The 17,144-nt window shown below is 35.8% G+C and overlaps 2 protein-coding genes across 2 annotated transcripts in view; one reads left to right on the top strand and one right to left on the bottom strand.

The window, feature by feature from the left end:
- LOC134253372 (molybdenum cofactor sulfurase-like) overlaps positions 1-17,144 on the top strand; it is a 28,210-nt gene that overhangs the window by 4,759 nt on the left and 6,307 nt on the right. The window contains exons 2-6 of the mRNA XM_062735895.1: positions 9,726-9,882; positions 10,200-10,780; positions 11,693-11,816; positions 16,433-16,509; positions 16,936-17,135. Of these exons, the coding sequence (XP_062591879.1) occupies positions 9,726-9,882; positions 10,200-10,780; positions 11,693-11,816; positions 16,433-16,509; positions 16,936-17,135 (1,139 nt within the window). The remainder of the gene's footprint in view (positions 1-9,725; positions 9,883-10,199; positions 10,781-11,692; positions 11,817-16,432; positions 16,510-16,935; positions 17,136-17,144) is intronic.
- LOC134253371 (uncharacterized) lies at positions 4,231-9,538 on the bottom strand. Its single transcript, XM_062735894.1, has one exon. The coding sequence runs from the start codon at positions 8,624-8,626 to the stop codon at positions 7,520-7,522; it is 1,107 nt and encodes a 368-aa protein (XP_062591878.1). The 5' UTR covers positions 8,627-9,538; the 3' UTR covers positions 4,231-7,519.

Here is a 17,144-nt window from a genome sequence, read left to right on the forward strand (position 1 = left end):
TCATAATCTTATGCATGTACCAGTTATCATGTAAATAGTTCACTCAGAGTTAAGCTGTGACTTATTCCGATATTTTGCAAAGGGGGGAAGGGGATGGAATGGTAAGTCTTTAATTTTAAGGTGCCTGAACTGTAGTGACAAAGTTCACATATAATATCATTTTCATTGTACAGTAACACAGATCCTAATGCTATATATACCTCATAACCTGCAGGTGCAAAACAGAGAGATCCAACTCCACTTCAGCAGAGGGGACACATGAATGTCCTATCTGTAAACTCCATCTGTCAGTGATGGTGATGCAGATCTAGTTATATCACAAGACATAGATGAAAATGTCTGTTCCTCTAATTTGTTTTCATTCTAATTACTATGAATTATCAACTCATCAAATTATTGCATGGTTGAATTACTTTGCATGTAACTCAGTTGGGTTTTCATTGAAAGACTTGGCTCCGTTTTGCTAATAGAATTATAATTAAGTTGCCAAATTGTACAGTTACAACATTCTAATCCAACAACTGTGTTATCTCTCACACTGCTGTTTCTGTCTCTCTTGAGAATTTTTCACTCTTATGGAGATGCCACCACTTGCAGGTGGAAATCTGCAAAAGGAGTATATATGATAAGAGCCAATTTTGGCCCCCTAAAAATCAATATTTTACAATGACATTCAAATATGTTTAATTGATATTTATTTTAAAGAAAAGATGATATTTGAAATATTTCCAATATATTTTTCACATTTATATGCACTCACTAGCTGTAAATGACATGCGAAATAATGCTATTTTTGCTATCTAACAAAAAAGCCAAAAATATGCCTTTTTCTTGCTGTTTTTTCTTATGGGAAACATAGAGCGCAGTGTAGAACATACCTAATTTTTCTGTCACTAATTAATATTGGATAGATACATCTTTGGTAAAAATAAAAATCTTGTTCTATGCTGCGCTCTATATTTTCTGGAAGAAAAACTGCTTGAAAATGAGCAGTTTCATACAAAATATGCTAAAATGGCGGGAAAACGTTATTTTTATGATGTCATATTTCTAAAATAACGGCATTTTGATCAAAATGAAAATGACCAATAAAGGTCGCATATATAGCTGTACAAATTAAAGCTATATATATAATACAATTAAGATATTCATTTTAAGGGGCCAATTGAGACACTTACTATATATCGCTCTTTATACCTTTTTTGTGCAAGCACCTACTGTGACACAGGAACTCGGTTTATTCAATTTCATCTGAAGGACTGGTCTCCATGTCTTGCAGTAGATTGGAACCTGCAACATGAGGATTAACTTCTTATTCCATGGTTCTACAGCAGTTGCTCTGTTACCACTGCACTACATGGGTGACTGTTCCCTTGTCAGATATTAAGGCATCGTCGCAAGCCAGGCTGCCCTTATTTTTATTTCCACTGAAATATTTTTAGTGTTCTTCGACATCCCAATCTGATTTTTGTTAATCTCCGAAATGTCGCTGTTAAGCTCTGAAATTCTGATGTTGCTGTACACTTTATACAGCAACATCAGAATTTCGGAGCGTAACAATGATCTGATTTTAATCAGATTGTGGACACCCTAGCTGTCTATTCTGACACAAAATCTGTTTCCCAGTGCATCTTGGATAAAAGTTTCACTTAAGGAATCACTGTCTAGTTTTGAGAGTATATGCCAGGGCATCAACAATAGTGGGAAACCTTAATTTTTAACGGGCAAATTTCTAAAATTATATGTTTATTTTTGATGTTTTCTCTGACAGTGACCTTATATTTCCATTTCATTGTGAAATAAAATTGTAGATTTAGATTTTAAAAATGTAGACATAGACGATAATCACACGAGGACTTCCATGCCAATTTCAATAGTCCTCACCCACTGACGTCAAACACATAGGCAGCCGCACGAGATTTACATGCATATTTGGCATCCTTAGCGTCAGACACAGAGACAGATGCGCACGAGATTTGCATGCGTATTAGGCCTCCTTAGCTCCTGACCTATCGACCTACCTAATTTACATGTCGGCAGAATTATCAAGAATATACTCCCAAAACTTTTAAAGAGTTATCACAGAGAAAAAAATTAGAAATGGAAATATTGTAACATATATATTTTATATTACTTTTCATCTTAATATGTAAATGTAAATTAGTACAATTGTTCCTGGGCTTCAGTAAAAAAAAAAATTCCTAAATCAATAAATGACAAGTGTAAAAGTTATAACTGTTTTGTATGGATTCAGTGGTTAAGATTTGATACAACCTCCAACCACAAACATTGGTGAACATTAAGATGTTTTGTTTGATGTACTCATGTAGACATATTTTGAACATGATTTGCTTTGACTCACTTTGTAAGTTATTGTCATAATTTACGTTGCTTACTTTTTACGTGTAAATATTTACACACATGCAAACCAGAAAGCATAGAAGTTATCAGCATTACCAGGAAATTCATATATTTAATCTAAAAAAAATTTTTATAAATATATAAGATTGCAGTGTTTAAACAGTTGTAGTTACATATTTAATTATCTAACCTAAACAATAAAATGATATACTGGTAGACTGAAGTAAGTTTACCTTCATCTCTAAAAAGAAAAGAACGCAGCATTCACCAAAGTTAGGCAGGAGAACATCTGCTCTGACATGGACCATTTTCTAAGATTGGCTTAATTTCTTTTTCAGAGGCAGTTTTTAATAGGGAAATGTCCTAACTTGTACCATGTTGTCTACTAAAAAGTTTTGTTTTACTTTATTCATGCTTAAATAATTGCCTGCAAACAATGATTTACAATGAAAGTGCAGTACAATTATAGGCTTACCGGTATATAGATTTTTTTAGGTGTTGTTATTTTAATCAAATAAATGCATTTAACATCCTCAAAAGCATTTTTTTTCATCAATTGCTAATCCAGCAGATGATGTGTAGAAATGTATTAGATAGATATTCAGATGTAATAAATAATCTAGATTCGTTAACTGGCTCATTAATATGCAGACACGGCTTTGATGTGGTAAACCAGACGTCAGTTTTGAAGTTTATTCTGCCAAAGTTCCTGACAGTTTACAAAAATGAAATGCAAATCATAAACCATGAAATAACATACTGTCTAATTAATGGAAGTATCTATTTGAGAGGGGGGGATATTTGTTTGTTTGCTTCTTTGTTGGTTTTTTGAAATAACCTAAAACCTGGTGCACATGTAGGTTTTACCAAAATCTGTTCTTTATACGGAGTACCAATTGAAAATTTGTTCCTTGTGGGGTGTACCAAAATCAGTTCTTTTTAGGGTGTACCTAGATCTGTTCCTTATAGTATGTACAAAATCTCTTCCATTATAGGTCTTTACCAATATGTATTGCTATTAATTTCCTTAACCTTAAACTTAGGAACTGCAGCCATGACATAAAGTAAGACAACACAATGTTAAGTTTGGGCAGACATAACCATGATTTATTTGTTATGCAATTAAATATAAAATACATTAGACATGTAAGTGATAATAATCAGTTGAATGAAATCATGGTTAACCTCTAACTAAGATCTACACAGACTCACACTTTTTACTCTCGTACAAAAAAAAAAAAAAAAAAAAAAAAAAAAAAAAAATTCCGTGACCTTTCCCCTTTGCCAGTTCTCAGAAAAGTGACGCTTTCCTGGAAAGTTGCAGATAGTTATTATGAAATTACGTCTTTTGATTGGTTAATTAATTTGTTTTTATTTAAAAATAACTCAATCAGGGCTCTGATTGGTTAAAAAGGTCCCTGTCGCCAGGGGGCGCCTGGTACTTGACCAGTGGCAATATTGCCTAGAGGGTCTCCCTCTATTGTTTTAATTTACGTAAGTAGATGAATGCCCCCTAGGGGGTACCCCTCAATTGCTAAAAGCCCCGGACTAATTGACCATTAATTAAAACCAAAATGGCGTCAATACAAACAATGAAAATAACACAAATAGAGACGTACAAACACATGAAGTTATGAATACATATAATAGTCATGGACATAACACTACAGAAACATATAGCACAAAAAGAGACTGTTACATGAGGGTAAAGTGCCTTAGATAAACGAAGCATGAAAAGTATGTGTTACATAACATGAGAAGGCACATTACGTAAATTAATAACAATTAAACACTGTTTAATATTATATTAATTTCCTTAACCTTAAACTTAGGAACTGCAGCCATGACATAAAGTAAGACAACACAATGTTAAGTTTGGGCAGACATAACCATGATTTATTTGTTATGCAATGAAATATAAAATACATTAGACATGTAAGTGATAATAATCAGTTGAATGAAATCATGGTTAACCTCCAAAAGCCCAAACTGAGTAGAGTGTAGGGGAAAAATAAATAAAAACAATAAAATTAAAATAGAATAAATAAAAAAATAAAAATCTTTCACACAACATGCACGCCTATTCTAACAATTTAAACAAATAACAGCAAGTCAAGTGGTAATAACAATTACAAACAGTGATATTGCACATGATGTTTGTTATAATTGTATAGTCAGGAATATGTAGGGTCATCACATCCAGCGTGAACATCTTTTCGACAGTTTGTGTGCTGCAGACTTGACGCATCGGTGATCTAATAGGAGGAAGCACCACCAAGAATGAGTACGGTAATCGAAGAGCTGTACATTAGCTCATGAAATAGTCTCACCATAGCTTGAGCGAAATTCGCATCGAGTGTCTTAGAATAGGTGAACTCTCCGAGTAAGCACAAGGTAGGATAGCACAGGGAATAGTTAGTGGCACATGGCGGAGTGGATGAAGGAATGTGAATCCTGTGAAGGCCAACCCACAAAAGCACCTGCCACAAGCAACTTAACTAAGCATAACACATATATATCAAATATCAAAAATATGTACATAGATCAATATACCAAAAAGGAATGCTCACATGGCAGGTTAGCTTGGGTATTTTCGTTGGAATTCTGAACCTAACCTGGCAGCTACCTGACACCGAAATGAAAGAGATGGGTCCAAATATGAACGATAGGCATCTGATCGCCAGTCTCCTTGGGATTGAATTAACTCGGGTGGTAAACCACACTCTAATGCAAAGGATGCCCCTCCCCTACGGAAACTGTGCCCTGAAAATTTATCAGGGTTAATATCCATCTTTGATAAAACATGTTTCAGTTTTCGTAGGAAGGTTGAATATGATAATAAATGCCACTGAGACCCCAATAAATAGGTAAAGGCTGGCTGATGGGTCTGAGCGGATGGAAAGAGGCTAAAGGTAAGCTTTAACATACAACTCGGGCAAAAGGGGGACTTTGGGATATGGGGCAAGGGTACTTGCAGTGACCTTTGAGAATATTGAATGGTTTTTGACCAGAGCACTGTTATCACTGCTCCATTAGAGGTGAAGGTAATATTAGACCTTGACAAATGTTTGTTAGGGTCAAATTTGTCCCAAGTTGGGGCAAGTAAGTTAGATTTCCTAAAAAAGGAAAAAAATGCTACTAAGCAGGCTGACCAGAAGGTGAGATCCTCTGGGCTTTGCAGATTAATGAACTGAAACATTCTATATAAAATGTCAGGGGTGATGGGCAGCTTAGGATTGGACTTTGCACCTAGGAGGCGTTTAACTCCTTTAAGGAGATTAGTAATTTGCAAGGATTCTAAAGGATTTGGGTGACCTGCTTCTAGGTGCAGCAAGCGTACGATTGACAAATAATTACGAATCGAAAAAAAAGATAACCTAAACTACAGAAAAGCTATGAATCTGCACAAATTATCAGGTGATATTGGCACCAGGGCAATGCCCAGGGAATTACAAAACAACAAATAAGACTGAAGGTAAGAGCAGTATGTCCTCTTGGTGGAATCAGCCAGGATGTTGCATCTAAGCAACCGCACTCTTGCATCTAGGGAAGTGGTTGAAAGCTGGTGTGTGCCTGTCAAAAAGACAAGAAAAGGTGGGCTTAGAAATATGTGAGTACCAGGTACTCACATCCACGTATCCTGTGCGAGGATGTGCAATGGAATCTAAGAAGGTGGTAAAATTTTGCTTCTCATGGAGGCGAGAAATAAAATCTGCCTTACAATTAAGCTTACCAGGTACATGTTTGGCAGTAAATCTGAAATTGTAAGTGGCTGAGAGCCAAAACAAACTGCGCAAACATTGCATGAGAGCAGAATTTTTTGACATGCATTTATTAATACTGGCCACTGTGGCTGAGTTGTCAGAAAACATAGTAACCCTATGGTGGGCCCAGAGTGGGGCCCAGCGATGAGCCGCGATAACAACAGCCAAGATTTCTTTTTCATTGATATGCATATTGGTTGCAGAAGGTAAATCTAATTCCCAATTGCAATAGAACCAGTCGTGGTTCCATGAACCCCCTGCACCCAGTGTGCAGGCATCAGTGTAAACTGATGTAATTGGCTTAGTATGGAGAAGTAGGGACTTCCCATTGAAAGTTTGAAGGAATTGGCTCCACCAGGAAATATCCTGGAAGATCTCACCTGACAAGCGAATCTTGTGAGATTTGTGCTTGAGGCCGGTAAAGGCATTGATAATGCGGCGCAGGAACACTCTTCCACCGTATACCACTGATGCGGCCCAATTAAGTTTCCCAGCTAGGGATTGCAATTGGTGCTTTGAAGCACGTTTGCGCTCTGTAAAGAGATTTAGCTCGTTGCGAAGCTCTGATAACTTGCCTGCGGGCAGCCTAAGTTCCATATGTACACTACTAATTTCTATGCCTAGAAAAACTAATACTTGAGAGGGGTCAACTACTTTTTTCCAATTTATATAAAAACCTAGTTTCCTAAGGAGATGTATTAACGTTGACAAAGCTTGTGCGCAGTCTTGTTTAGACTTCTCACAAATGAAGAAATCATCTAGATAAGCTACAATAATGTAACCCCTACGGGCCATCATTCTGCGAACTGCTTGGGAAAGTCTATGAAAAATACCAGGGGATTCTTTGGATCCAAATGGGAGTTTAGTGTCATAAAAATAAGAAAATTTGCCTGCAAAGGGCCATTTAAAACCTGTAACTTTTTGACTTTCTGCACTAATAGGAACTGATCGGTAAGCCGATTTTAAATCTACTTTGGCCATGTAACAGCCCTGTCTGACTAATTTAGTTGCATCATCTAACGACTGGTATTTGAATTTATGATCGTTTGACACATAATCATTGACTGCAGCACCTTTGGGGCGGCTACAGTCATGTATTATGCGAACGCCCCCATCTGATTTAGGAATAATGCCCATTGGACTAACTAATAGGGGGGGGTTAGGTGCATGAACATAGTTGCCTTCGCTAATTTCATCTAAAATCTGGGCCGTGGCTTTTGAAAATAATTCTGAATGAGGGGAGGCTGAAGGGTGATTATCCATTTCAACTGACTGGGGGGACAGGGAGGGATCTATGATATGAAAGCCATTTTTGATACCTTGAAGAATGTAAGATTTATCTGGATCATATTTGAGTTCATCTTCCCAAGCAGACAGGATGAGACCTGAAGGTTTTAACCGTTTTTTGAAGCAGTATGATCAGTGGAAGAGTGTTTCTCGGCACAGCCCGGAATTGCGCACACATGTGAAAATCTACATTGTTTAGAGTAACAACCTTTCCTCGTGTTGTACCGCTTGCAAATTTCTGAACCCTGGGGTGTATGGGAAGCCCTAGGGGGAAATTGACCACTTGGTATAGGTCGTACCGACTTTGTGGGATTTGGCTGGGCTGATTGAACCCTAGGTTTTAAATAAACCGTTTGGATATGGGGGATGTCTGTGCCCCACCTAAATTTGTGCAGGTTCTGAAGCTTTCTGTATTCTCTGTCATAGAAAAACACAGACTTAATTTCGTACGACGCCAGAAGTTGGTACACCCTGGTGGTATACGATAAGTAATCTAGCATATGATTTGGCGATAAGGCATTTTCCTGCAATAATTTTTGCAGGATTGCTAAGTTGGCTACTGACCATTGGGACAGAGAAATGTTTTCCAGCTTGGGTTTTGAGGGCCCTGACTTAAAAACTAACTGCCCATCTTCATTGTTGGACAAAACTCTTTCAGATTGTGAGGCAGCAGCCAGATTAACAAAATCTACAATATCATGATATTGGCTTGATGTAGGGGCAGAAAGGGATTTAAGATAAATCTGAGGGTCCTGCCATGAGAACATACCTGGTTGGTCCAGTGTAGGGGCAGTGTTGATTGTGGACTGGCTGGATCCTTGGGCTGATTGAAGTTGGCCTAACATCTCGGAGATGAATTTATCACTCGATTGTCCTTGCACTTGCTCTGTTGGTAACGGTGTCCCAGGCGAGGGATCAGCGTGAACTTCCACTGGGGCCTCCGATGTTGTTGCACTTGACTCTTGTCTACTGGTTTCCGTCGCTGCTAGGCCTCGAGGGAACGTTTGCCTTATAGAATGTAAGAGCAGGCGTTTTTGTCCCACAGGAATGGTTGAGGGCAGATCGTTTTCGACTAGTAATGAGAGCGCCTCCATGCTGTCATACCCCAGCTCAATAAGTAAACTTGCTGTGCGGGGTGAAAGTTTCTTCCGGTCGGCCCACTTAGTCACAGCGGCTTCACCGACTGTCATTTCTATTTCGTTGTCGGATAACATGATTAGATATAACAATAAACAAATGTACAATCACATACGTAGAAAATTCAGGCAAGTATTCACTGGGAACGCTGGTCACGCACACGGCAAGCAGGCACGGGAGCGAAATCCTGAGGGTAACAGAAAATACATCCATTACAGAATGCGGAACAGTCCATTGTTACCAGAAACAGCGCATCGGTAAGAACGTGATTGGCCTCCTGAATGATTTCGAAAAGTCTCTCAACTTCCTCGTCGCACATAACATACCAGGCTGGGATGCCGAAGAACGAGCGAACGTAAAGTCTATGCGCCATGTTGAAAGAATTAGCTCTAAACAGGAAGCACGTGAATTTCGTCAGATGTAAAATTAGAGCAAAGCGGAAATTGAGAAAAAAAAAATTCCGTGACCTTTCCCCTTTGCCAGTTCTCAGAAAAGTGACGCTTTCCTGGAAAGTTGCAGATAGTTATTATGAAATTACGTCTTTTGATTGGTTAATTAATTTGTTTTTATTTAAAAATAACTCAATCAGGGCTCTGATTGGTTAAAAAGGTCCCTGTCGCCAGGGGGCGCCTGGTACTTGACCAGTGGCAATATTGCCTAGAGGGTCTCCCTCTATTGTTTTAATTTACGTAAGTAGATGAATGCCCCCTAGGGGGTACCCCTCAATTGCTAAAAGCCCCGGACTAATTGACCATTAATTAAAACCAAAATGGCGTCAATACAAACAATGAAAATAACACAAATAGAGACGTACAAACACATGAAGTTATGAATACATATAATAGTCATGGACATAACACTACAGAAACATATAGCACAAAAAGAGACTGTTACATGAGGGTAAAGTGCCTTAGATAAACGAAGCATGAAAAGTATGTGTTACATAACATGAGAAGGCACATTACGTAAATTAATAACAATTAAACACTGTTTAATATTATTTTATAGCTGCATGTACAGAGTGTACCAAAATATGACTTCCTTATAGGCTGTACCAAAATCTGTTCCTCGGAGGGTGTACTAAAATCTGTCCCTTGTGGGTCTACCTAGATCTGTTCCTTGCAGTTTAATTATAAGTTTGTTCTATAAAGTTTATAAAATCATCCTTTTTTGTAGGATGTACGTATGTGGAGCACATTGGAGCCACCCTGTACTCCAAATCTCAGATAGAGGCTTACCAGAAGGAGTTGCTAGGCAATCTCTATGGTAACCCACACAGTCGCAGTGAGAGCAGCAGACTCTCAACTGATGCAGTGGACCAGGTTAGATTCAGGTAAATGTCTGATGAAAGTAAATGTTTCATGTAATAGACCTTTTATAGTTGTTACTTGTAGCATACATTTGTAAGGTCTGTCAGGATTGGAAAAGTATTCAGTTTGAAAGTGTCTTTCTCAGAAATTTCCTTATAACATAATTTTTCTATTGAACATGTAAGCACTTGAAGCTATTCCTATGAAGAAATCTTTGAAAAGTTTATAAATTTACTACATGCAGCTGATGCATGTAAACTATTAATCATCTATATACTTTCATAATACATTAATAAAGTGCTCTAGTTTATATTTCTAGTTGATATGTAATTTTATTCAGGCTTCTGGAACACTTTAACACAAACCAAGAGGAATACACAGTGATTTTCACATCCAACTGTACAGCTGCCCTCAAAACTGTTGCAGAATGTTTTAATTTTTCTCAACCAATGAACAGCAGTGATACAGCAGAAGATGACCAATCACACATCACATCTCAATCAAAGAAATCCAAGCATGGTTGTTTTTGCTATCTCCTTGACAACCACACATCAGTACAGGGTATGAGGGAAAGTCTACAGGACAGGGTATCAGCCATTATATGTTTAGCAGAAGGAGATCTGTATAACAAAGACGTCTCTAAATCACAAATTGTACTGCAGCACAGTCCATATAACCCAGGAAACTGTTTATTTGTCTATCCGGCCCAGTCTAACTTCTCCGGCTGTAAATATCCACTATCCTGGATACAGGATGTGAAGGACCAGAGACTGGGGTTCCAGAACCAGTTTACTGGGGACTGGTACACGGTGTTGGATGCTGCCGCCTTAATCAGCACGTCACCTCTAAATCTACAGACATATCAACCAGACTTTGTCACTCTGTCCTTCTACAAAATGTTTGGTTTCCCTACTGGTTTGGGTAAATATCATAATTTCAACACAAAAATTGTACATATTGTACAGCTGTAGATTCTAAAATCTTAAGAGAGGAATTTATTATTTTTTGTGATTTAGAGGCATCAGTACCAATCAAAACATTACTTGCCCTTATTCTTATATTGCTGAAACACACATAAAAGGTCATTTAAAAGAATGGTCTGCGGCCTCAAAGATGGCACATGAATATCCAGAAAAGTAGAGTCACATGAAAATAACATGATCAGTTATAACATTAGCAGTCCTTTTCACAAATTTTTCTTAACAATCACATACATATATATAGGACCTATAAAGTACTCTAATAAATTTTTGTGATGTAGACTTGTCTAACAGATTTTTAATCTTCCAATATTTATTGCATTTTCATGGAAGGGTGTCGTTTTTCATAGCTATATTTAGTTTCATGAGAGATGAAAACTGCATGATCAAGCTGTAGTTTGCAATATAAGGCTTTTAGACACAGTAGCCTATTCTTCTTTATTACACACTAGAATCAAATTACTTCCTGCAGCTTTTTGCAACCTTTTGGTTAAATATAAAACCTTATTTTGAACTTACAAGCTTTAGCTAGTGTTCCTAATCATAGTGTTCCTAATCATTATGCTACTACAATCAGACCAAGATCACAGTACAAGCATTAGTGTCTACAAATTAACTGCACAGTAGGTAAAATCTTATTTTCAAAGACCATGTCAAAGAGAGAAATGGATTTTTAGTCTGTTTACAAAGTACCCCGGTAAGAAGACCCCTGTTATAATGAGCAAACTCACATTTTGAGTACAAATCTACTTTAATCATGTGCAGGAATATGCAAATAATATTTATCCTAAGGTTGTTGAAATTTCAACTAAATATGGTAAATATCATCCCTACTTGTTTTCTCTCTTTTTAGGGGCCCTCCTTGTCAAGAACTCGTCAGCCTCACTGTTAAAGAAGACTTACTTTGGCGGAGGGACAGTGTCAGCTAGTTCTGCTACAGAAATGTTTCATGTATTCAGACCAAACTTGGCAGATAGGTAGGTTGATATAGCTTAAAAGATCTTCATTTTATTTTGGCTGATGCAATTAAAATACAAAAAATGAGGAATTCTTATGATACACTGTACAAAAAACAACACAGTAATATTTTTGGGGGTATTTGTGGAGAATTGTGCACAACAACAACAGTAATATTTTTTAGGGTATTTGTGGAGAATATTAAGGGAGCCATTTTATTACATTTTTACCTGTGAAATACTGTAATTTATTCATTGAATAAAAATGATATCCTGTCACAGTGTGAAAGGATATCAAAATGATATCCTGTCATAGTGTGACGAATATCAGAAGTGCGGGAAAACTCTTGATTTCCCTTCCCATAACAAAGATTGTTGTAAAGAAAATCATCCTTGACCTAATATAAGATAGATGGAAATAAATAAACCATTCTGACAGCGAAAAAAACTGACAAAAATGTCAAAAATATGTTGCTAAATCCATGTCTACAGTGTTTTCACCTCACTTAGCTATGACGTCTCAACCGCTCAACTATGACGTCATGTAGGCTATAACTGTACAACAAAAAGACAAAAGCAAAGGAAAAATCAAAGATTTTTTTTTAAAAATGCAATAAAAAGAATATCCTGTCTCACGAGTGAAATAAATTCCATATTCAACTACAAAACATTGAATTTTTTCACTCGTGCTTCGCACTCGTGAAAATATCAAAAATCCTGTCCCACTCGTGAAATAAATTCCATATTCAACTACAAAACATTGAATATCCATTATATATTTTCTACAGAAAAATGATATTTCAGAGAATCAGGAAGTAACAGTAAAATCAAGGTCGTGACCTGATGGTTCTGTCGGAGCAAATGAAAATGCTGAATTATTCTCCATAAACCTCTCATAATTTTCTTGATGGCGAAATAGGATCCCTAAAAAATAATGCATGGTATTTATAATGGTGTAGTTTTCATGGGCCAACTCCCTTTCCATCAATATTTCTCGATAAACTTCAAAATTGTCAACATTTCAATTACATTTATCCTCCCTTCTGTCAGCTTCCTTCCATTTTATCAGCAGACGATGAGCGAAATATTCCCCCTTCACTCCGGTTTTACATTTATAATCTATTTTCCTTGTGCCTCTTTCCATTGTAAAATTCTGGCAGTAGGGTATTTCTTGTCAATCAAACCAGGAAGGGAAACATCCTACTGTAGCAGATTTATGATCACCAAAACATTAAAAAGTCACTCATTGGAGTCATTATGTAATGGATAATGCCACAAAATGTGAAAAATGAAGGAATTTTATTTTGTTTATTATAATTTTTGTTGTTTAAGCATCTTTGAAAGTAGCTTCTAGGTTTTTTTCTTCATCTTATTGAAGGAATCTGAGCATTTTCATATTACCGGTATTTTTTTCAAATTGCATAACATCATTTTACAAATAATTTTAAGCCAATATCTGCAACACACAATTCTGAAAAGTCATTTATATGCCATTCTCTTTTTACTTTATTTTCTCTTATTGAATCATTGAAATTTATAGCACCAGTTCTATCATGTTTAGCTTTGGATGAGGATGATTCCTTATGTAATGCAGGTATAAGTCTGCATTATGAAAGACTTCTTATTGTTATAATTGAATAACAATTTGATTCAGTATGCTCAAAAAGCTTTGAACAATTGTGTGTATATGATATATATGTCCCATTTGAGAATTTTCAGTCATATAGAGACATCACCATACTCAGTGAAGCCCCCTTCAAATTTAGACATTTACATGGCACTTACATCTAAGGCCGCATTTTTTTTTTCATAATTGTGACACAGCTAGGGCCTCAGTTTTCAAGGTCTCATCATAAATATCCTCAACTTTAACTTCAAAGTGCCAAGCACTTGGTGTAAGAACCGTTTCTTCAAATTTTATTTTCGACTTAAGTTGTTCGGGGATGGGTTTGATCCTACAACCTTCTGATGAAGGAGCGAGTGGTCTATTAAAATTTTAATTAAAAAAGATACATGTAGTATAATAAGGATGTACATTAATGAAAATACAAATAATCAACTCTCTTTTTTTCTGTAGTGAGTAAAATATGACAGTATCTATGTAAAATGAGAAATAATGATCGGAGAATTTGTCACGTCTTCCTGCACACAACATTAATACGTCTGACAGGCTTTAAGCTTAGAGGCCAGGCCTCCCCAATAACTCCTGTTTTCTCCTCAATTTTTGACACATTTTAAGCTACAGGAAACTAGAGGACATATTTTACAATTAAGGCTTATTGATTTCTCCACTACATTCTTATAGTGATAAAACCCTGACGACAAAACTCCACAAATTACTTCTGAAAACCAGGGATGTAATTGGAATTTGTTTTACTCATGAAAGATCGTCATTGCCGGTAAAAAAAGTTTTAACGAGAGAGAAAAGGGAGAAGTCCCTATCAAATTAAAAGATGATTAATGAAAACTAATGCTCAGTTTCTTCTTTCTTGATTGATGGGAATGTAGAATTTTGAAGTAAAATAATTAGAGTGCATTGGAAATAGCAGAGTATAATAATAAAGAACTTTATAACTATGTGGGCACAGTTCTAATATGTGATTCATTTTCGTTTTCTTTGAGAGATTCAACAAGTGCTTTTGAATGCAAATATTGCTATCCTTATGGTAATTTTAAGAGAAAAAGAGATAATTTTGAATTTTGTATAATCTTCCAGATTTCATTTACAAAGTACATGTACTTCTACATGTATACTGTAATTTAATCACATCATGGGGCTTTGATTTTGCGGTTGAAAAATTGTTCAGAATAATTATATATGTGAAAATTGCATTTTGTGGTGGACTTAAATCCTGAACCTTGAAAACCATGAAAATTAAACCCCCACAAAAATTAGTGATAATCACAGTATACATGTATAACCTTTACTGCATTTTTTTTTGTTGATCACCACATATTGATGGTACTGAGTATTTGGATTTAATTAGTAATTTTATCTTTTAAAAAAATGAAATCATGCTATAGTGAAACTTGATTTTATCCATGAATGTTTTGTGAAGTGTTAGAATTCTACCATTGAGCATTCTGTACAGTTACGAATTTCTCTGGAAACCTAGACCCAGTTACGAAAAATTTCAATTTCTTTTTCATTATCAACTTTGTTTACTGCTTAAGCTTCATTTTATTTTGATATGATTAATCATTCCAAATATTTTTACTGAAAATCTCCTTAAAACAACTGCTTTAGGGGATTTTATGAAAAAACCAATATAAACACCTTTCGTTCAATATTTGGTCAAAGAAAAATATTTTGGATCTTTTAATATGAAGCGTAGCATGCTTGTATTGTAAAGTTCATTTCCTTACATACTGACACGGAATGAATGGGAATTTATCCCTGCATAAGCTTTGTAATCTGCTTATTTACAGTAAAGTTTATTGACAAGAACATTTCATAACACTGTGATTTGATCTGATATTAATTTTAAATCTGATTTGGGGCACTACAAGCGGTTCAGATTTCAATATTTGTACTGTATTTATGTCATAATGTGCCCAGATTCAAGGCCTAGTGCTGGTCATTCAGGTGTATTTATGTTGACAAAATTACAAATGCATAATCATTGTATGTTACAGTTTCTGAATTACATTTGTTTTGTTTTTGTCAATTTCAATATATTTTGAGCCCAAATATTAGTCATCGAAGTTCTCACCCTCCTTTGAGAATTTGGAGAGCATTATATTTTGATTACACTTAATGTCAAAAGATTAATCAACAGTAAAAAAAAATTTGATGAAATTTGTTCATTTGAAAATAGGCAATCTCCCAGTTGAGAGGAGCTGCACAATATTTCTTCATTATGCATAAATCTTTTTGGATTTCTGAATACAATTACTTCTGATCAATACGCTCAGGAGTGAGCTAAGCAAGCTCAGTGGGATTATTCCACAACTGAAAAGCGATGTCATAAAATTACCAATCTCCCATCCAATATTTGGTCACCTGTAGGGAAAGCCACAATGTCATTTACCCTCATTTTGCCAGGTTTAGAAATCTGGCATTGATTTTTGGATTGGCCACCCCATGGACTGAATTTCATTGTGACTACATACCATTTTCACCACAGGAGTATATACATACCAAAGAGGAAATTTGCATAGTGTGATAAAATATACTTCATATTTTTGGAACCTTGATAGAGAACTAAGAAAAGCTAAGCTAAGGAAAATTAAAACTTGAAAAACAATCCATTTCCTATCACATTTTACTTTTTTCAGTTGAAAACACATGATTAAATAATTGTATACTAAACTTCATTTTTCATGAATTAGAATAAACTTACATTTGCATTTGAAATAAAATTTTGCAATTAATGTACAGTATTAATAAAAGCAAAATAATGTATATTTTTGAAGGCATATCTATCTTGAATAGATTTGCAGTGTGTCAAAAATATTGTAAGAAGAGGGGGGGGGGGGTTCCAAAATGTAGGGAAAATTTATAAATTATAGATTCTTTTGTCAGCATAATCAATGCTTCTCTCTTTAAATACATGTATTTATGTATTTTAGATAACTTTTCTCAATCCAGAGCATTGTAGTACATCAAAGCTCCAACCATTATTTATTTTTTGCAGGTTTGAGGATGGCACTATTCCATTTCTAGACATTATTGCAGTTAGACATGGTTTGGATGCCTTGAAGAAAATAGGAGGTAGTGATAACATTTTTTCTTATAATTGCACCATTAAGAACAGAGCTTTAATTGCCCTTGATGAAATACCTGCATTTCCCATCTGATTTTAACAATCAATTACAGTGATTTTTAATTGTGTATTGTCCATTAACATTGTGTTGAAGTGTTTTTTGATATCTTAGACGGCCCCGTATTGTTTTATCTGGGCTGTAAATTGCAGGGAAATAGACATTGTGTGGTCGCAGGTAATTGAATCCCAATCTTTCAACGTTTATGTTTTCATGCTAGACGCCCCATCAAATTCTTTTTCTCACCATAAACTGATAATAAATGCATGTCATAACTGATGCATGAAGAGTGTTGAGGGAAAAATCATTATTTCAAAGATAAATTTTCATGTAGTTTTTCATTTTTTATGCCAATTACATATTATTTAATTTTCAGGTGGTATGGGAAGAATTTCTGGACACACTTTTTGCATTGCTAAGTATTTCCAATATAAACTTTCTGGTCTTTGTCATGGTAATGGCATGCCCTTGGCTGAGATATACACCAATGGGAACTTCTGTGACCCCAACACCCAGGGAGGAGTGGTCAATTTTAACCTCAGGAGAGCTAACGGCGAATACATAGGATTTGCTGAAGTAAGGAAA

The sequence above is a fragment of the Saccostrea cucullata genome, unplaced genomic scaffold, assembly GCF_032062105.1.
Source record: "Saccostrea cucullata isolate Sc308-1 unplaced genomic scaffold, CSIRO_AGI_Scuc_v1 ctg68, whole genome shotgun sequence".
Classification (NCBI taxonomy): Eukaryota; Metazoa; Mollusca; class Bivalvia; order Ostreida; family Ostreidae; genus Saccostrea; species Saccostrea cuccullata.